At 37.0% G+C, this 5,618-nt stretch overlaps 1 protein-coding gene across 1 annotated transcript; it reads left to right on the forward strand.

Moving 5' to 3' along the window:
* The first annotated feature begins 1,130 nt into the window (after positions 1 to 1,130).
* Positions 1,131 to 4,432, forward strand: LOC109240193 (probable pectinesterase/pectinesterase inhibitor 51). The gene is made up of 2 exons (XM_019406832.1): positions 1,131 to 2,429; positions 3,491 to 4,432. Exons 1-2 carry the CDS (start codon positions 1,424 to 1,426, stop codon positions 4,174 to 4,176), a joined length of 1,692 nt encoding a protein of 563 aa, XP_019262377.1. The 5' UTR covers positions 1,131 to 1,423; the 3' UTR covers positions 4,177 to 4,432.
* Positions 4,433 to 5,618: the final 1,186 nt, after the last annotated feature.

A 5,618-nucleotide genomic window follows, 5' to 3' on the forward strand; every position in this document is an offset into this window, starting at 1 on the left:
CCTCTACTATATAAAGAGGGTCCTAATCATTTGTAATCATCATGTACTCACGCATAACCAAGGAATATATTACATTTTTTCTCTCACAAGCTCTGTTGTTCAGTTCAGTTCATACTTTTCAATAGCATACTTAGTTGGTTCGAGGGCGATTTAGCTTGAGGGCCATAGTTGTTCATCACATCGGGTTGCTTTATTTAACTGCTAATTTCTAGCATTGATTCTCATATTTATCAGTTTGTGCCAAGTGAAATCACGTATCCTTAAAATCACCTATAAGTTTAATTGTTATACGATTTTAAGGGTAAACAGATTTCTTTAATTATTTTTTTTTCAACAAACAACTTTACTATATTAAAACAAATATTTTGATGTTTTTAGAGACGGATTCAACATTTAAATTTTACTTGTTCGATTCCAGAAACTACAAGATATATCTTTAAATTTTTTTTTTTAACAAACAACCTCACTATATTGAAGCAAATATGTTGATGTATTAGGAGACAGATTCAAAAGTTAAATTACTTGTTCGTATTTAATTTTATCATAATCCATTTGATTTACTAAGTTCCTAATTTGTTATTTGTATTTATTTAATGAAATTCTTAAAGTAATCTTATAGAAATATCTCAAAGCAGTTTTAATTTATCACCCTCTAGCCATTAATTATAAACTTACCAAAGCTAGCCAAGCACATATAAAAATTAAAAACCCAAACGCGTTAGGTTCTTTCTCTTCAAGAATCACACGTAAAGATCTCCTTCCATATTCTTAAGCTTGATTAGCAACATTAGATGCAAAAATGGAAAGAAAATTTCATTAATAAGGTGGTGAAAATACAAAACTATATACATACAAGATTCTAAAAATCTAAGCAAAAATAATTTTTTTCAATGGGTGATTGAGATTCATTGAAAACATGAAGATTGGAGATGATTTGATATCAAAATTCGTTGTTAAAATCGAGTTCAAAATATATTTTTTTGATACATATATTAAACATGTATAATACATAAATTATATGCTAATTATACACAATTATCCAATTATTATATCAAAATTATATATATTATATATCCGTCCGCTTTTTAGGTTAAGCACTTGAATGACCAACTTTTTGGATTAATTCTTCATTAAAAAAAAATACATTCTGCTAGATCCCAATAATCGACACCACCACTATCTAATCAAAGTGCTTTTCCCACTGCAACCTTTTTTTCTCCATTGCCATCCCATCACTATTCACTCCCGTGAACAACAACCCCCTTCCTCAATTTCGTCGCTATTCACCAAATCCATTGACTCCCTTTACACGAGATTATTCTGTTTCCTTTTTTTTTCCATACAGTTATTCAAATTATCCCGTGAAATTGTACAGCATTTTGGGATTATTTACAGCGACTATTTTGTATAAAAGGGCACTACCATGTATAGCAGAAAACCTGTAAAACCCTCACTATTTCGAAAATTTAAGTTTCTTTTCATTTCAATGGCTTCCTTTTTCACTCTAACACTCCTCTCCTTACTTCTCTTCTTCTCAATCTCCTCCGCCGCTCGCCACCACAATTCGCCGAAGTTATCCACGCCGCCGTCGATTGCGGTTGAGATCCGTGGAGCTTGCAAGGCATCGCGGGACCCACCAACGTGCGAGTCCGCGTTAACGGACTCGGGCAACTTGCCGTCTGAGCTGACGACGCCGTTAATCATACAATCCGCCGTTAAAGTCTCTTCGCAGAACAACGACAAAGCGAAAGACATGGTGAAAGCAATCATGGACGCGTCCACAGGCAATCAGAACCGTACGGATGCTGCGAAGGTGTGTATGGAAGTGCTCGGGTACGCAGAGTACCGGGTCGGGTTGACGGGCCAGGCTTTTACACGTGGCCAGATCAAGGACGCACGGGCTTGGATGAGCGCCGTGATGGTTTACCAATACGACTGCTGGTCCGCTTTAAAGTACGTTAACGGAACCTCACAGGTGTCCCAAACGATGGCGTTTTTAAACTCTTTAATCGGGTACAGCAGCAACGCATTGGGTATGCTGGTGAACTACGATATTTACGGGGAAAATACCGGGTCATGGACCTCACCAAAAACAGAACGAGAGGGGTTCTGGGAAGGTTCGGGCTCGGGTGGGTCGGGTCAAGTAAAGGTTGGGGTGCCATCCGGGTTGAAACCGGATGTGACTGTGTGCAAGGAAGGAGGTTGTAATTATAAGACTGTGCAGGAAGCGGTGAATGCTGCACCAGATAATCAGGTGACCCGGAAGTTTGTGATATGGATCAAAGCCGGGTTGTATGAGGAGAAAGTTCGGGTCCCATTGGAGAAGAAGAATGTGGTATTTTTGGGTGATGGCATGGGCAAAACTGTTATTACCGGTTCGTTGAATGTCGGTATGGCGGGTGTCACTACTTATGAAACTGCAACTGTTGGTAAGTGATTTTGTTGGATCATAATGCATTACTGTGGTTAATTTAATTGAATACGAAATTTAAGATGTTTTTTAACTGAATTAGTTATTGAAAATTCAGTTTATTTAAAGTAGATCATATTTGTTCCACTGGTTTTCTTTATAAATAATATATCAAACTCCAAAATAGTTAGCACTTACGAGTAGTGAGCCAGTGGCAAAGGCAATGAAGTTCAAAAAAGAAAAAAGTTAATAAATTAAAAAAGACTATGGCTAATGGGCATTGAACCAGCGACCTAACAAAGGTTTTGAACCCCTTGACCACTGAGCTATGCTTTTGGGTTACGAGATTCAAAATATAATATATAAAGGTACAAACTGAGTTCTACCTTATATGTATATTGTAATTTTCCGGCAAAGTGGACTCAAATGAACCTCCTTCCGCCCCCTAAATCCGTCCCTGAGTGGGACTCCTATCACTTACTTTCTGTTTATCATGATAATTGTATTTAAATTGTATGAACTACTATAAGTCTGCCGCCTGTTAATGTTTTGCTGTGTCTGCATTTAAAGCTCACCTATTTTGAAATGGATTTGTGAACCACTAGTCAAATTATGCACTTAATCTTTCTTATGTATACTAAATTTCTTTGCTTTATTTTTCCATTGGCATTTATTTTACTTGGTTAGTGTGAAAGGGGGAGATGTATAGCCATTGTCTCATAGGCTTGTTCCAAACAGATAGCAAGAAGGTAGCAGAGGCGGATTTAGAATTTGTACTTAGTGGGTTCTGAAAACTCTAATCTATATACTTATACTCGAGTATATGTACTTATGATGGAACCAAATGCAATGGGTTCAGTTGAACCCGCTCTAGATCAGTCTTGGAAGTCCGGAAAAAATGCAAAAATTGCTCGCTTAAGACTCTACGTTACTGTTCAAGCTGCTTGATGTTAGAATTAAGTAGTGAAAAGAAAACTAAAGTGATGATAAATCTCTCAGCTCACATTTGCTGCTGAATATGTACCATTATTTGGTGAACTTTTACCGTTGGTAGTTCTAACGGTTGTACTTCTAAAACAGGAGTTGTTGGTGATGGATTCATGGCCAGTGGCATCACCTTCCAAAACACAGCAGGTCCGGTTGCCCACCAAGCTGTAGCATTCCGATCCGACAGTGATCTTTCAGTTATAGAGAATTGTGAATTCATTGGCAATCAAGACACCTTATATGCCCATGCATTGCGCCAATACTACAAGTCCTGCCGTATCCAAGGCAATGTAGACTTCATTTTTGGGAACTCAGCTGCTTTCTTCCAAGAATGTGACATCTTAATTGCGCCTCGACAACTCAATCCTGAAAAGGGAGAGAAAAATGCTGTGACTGCTCATGGCAGGATAGATCCTGCACAGTCAACTGGATTTGTCTTCCAAAATTGTTTGATCAATGGAACTGAACAATACATGGCATTGTACTACAAGAAGCCAAAGGTGCACAAAAATTATCTGGGAAGGCCATGGAAGGAGTATTCGCGGACTGTCTTTATAGAATGTACTTTGGAGGCTCTTATTTTAGCTGATGGGTGGCTGCCTTGGAGCGGTGATTTCGCGTTGAAGACTCTTTACTATGGAGAATATAGAAATACTGGTGCCGGAGCTAATACAGCAGGACGAGTGCCATGGAGTAGTCAAATCCCAGCTGAACATGTTAACTCATATTCTATACAAAATTTCATTCAAGGGGATCAGTGGATTACTACTACTTCTTGATTAACTTGTAATGTTAAATTACATATAGTAAGTTAAAGCTTATTATCCTCGAATGTGATTACAGATCATCAACCTCTTGTACTATTACGGGAAAAACTTGAAATTTTTTAATGTGAGATCTTTCCCAAACCTTCAAATCAGTTTGATGTGTGAATCCTGTTTCAAATTGTATGATTTCAAGCTGTTGTAATTTGCAAAATGAGAGTAGTTGTTAACTAACACATTTTAAATGATACTTTGAGGTTGTGTTTGATGAGCTACCATGGGTTATTGGTGGATAGTTTGCTTACCACATGTCTGGTATTTCAATTACTTGTATACTTGTAGTACTGGACATGTGACATACTTATTATAGGAGTTTGCATTTTTTTCTAAAAGCTGTTGAAGAGTTGAAAGTTTTGTGAAGACAATAATGAGCTCTACCCAGTCATTGACATATAATGTTCGCAACCTGCATATTTTTCCAATTAGATTACTAACCTTTGATCCGACCCCAACTTGTTTGGGAGGTGGGATTGAGGCAAAGTTGTTATTGTTGTAGAGTACTAACCTTTATTATTTACGTATTTTAAAAGGCGTGGGCGTAAAGCGAGCCGTTTTACATATGCCTCAGCGAAGCATAAGCCCGGAGGGCACAGGGTAAGTCACATAGAGGCGTAAGCCCGAAGGGCACAGGGTAAGTCACATGGGTATTTAATTTTAAATATCTTATAAAAAAATATAATTATAGTAAATATTTTTAAATAGGTAAAATAGCATAAAAGTTGAAGAAAATTATAAATAAATAAAAAATATATATAGATGTGCTCCATCCCCACAAAAAACTAGTCAACACACTTCATTATACGCTACTTACAAGCACAAGTAAGAAGTAATTTGAGTTGAAAAGAATAAAGTTTTCTACATGGAAGCACAAAAAGGATGACTAACCTGCAATTTGAACTTTGAACTTGCTACAATGGGAGAAAATGAGTTTTCTTTGACATTTGCCTAAAAAACAAATTGTTCGCTGCTTCTGGGAAATAGTAGCAAACTAGCCGACAAGATAAAGAATTGAAAAAAAAATCATAAATTAGGACTTCTAGCAATAAAAAAGGTATTGACTTTTGAATTTAATGTTTCAGTTCCTTTGTAAAACTTTTGAGTAATTGCAAGCTGACTTTTGAGAATTTGGGTATTATATGAAGGACTTATTCAGCAAATTTTATTTTAATTTGAAAAAGTCTCTTGGGCTTACGCTTCACTATAAAAACGCGCCTCAATATCTGGGCGTACGTCCCGAATTGATGGGCGTACGCCTCTTGAGATTTCGCCCCCACCATCGCCTCAAGGCAATTTTGGTGCACCCGAGTCTCGCCTCGAAAACGCCTTTTAAAGACTACATCATTTAATACTAATATTTTATGTATTGAGATTTGAAGACTTGCTATTTCTTATCAGGT

This window comes from Nicotiana attenuata, unplaced genomic scaffold (assembly GCF_001879085.1).
Source record: "Nicotiana attenuata strain UT unplaced genomic scaffold, NIATTr2, whole genome shotgun sequence".
NCBI lineage: Eukaryota > Viridiplantae > Streptophyta > Magnoliopsida > Solanales > Solanaceae > Nicotiana > Nicotiana attenuata.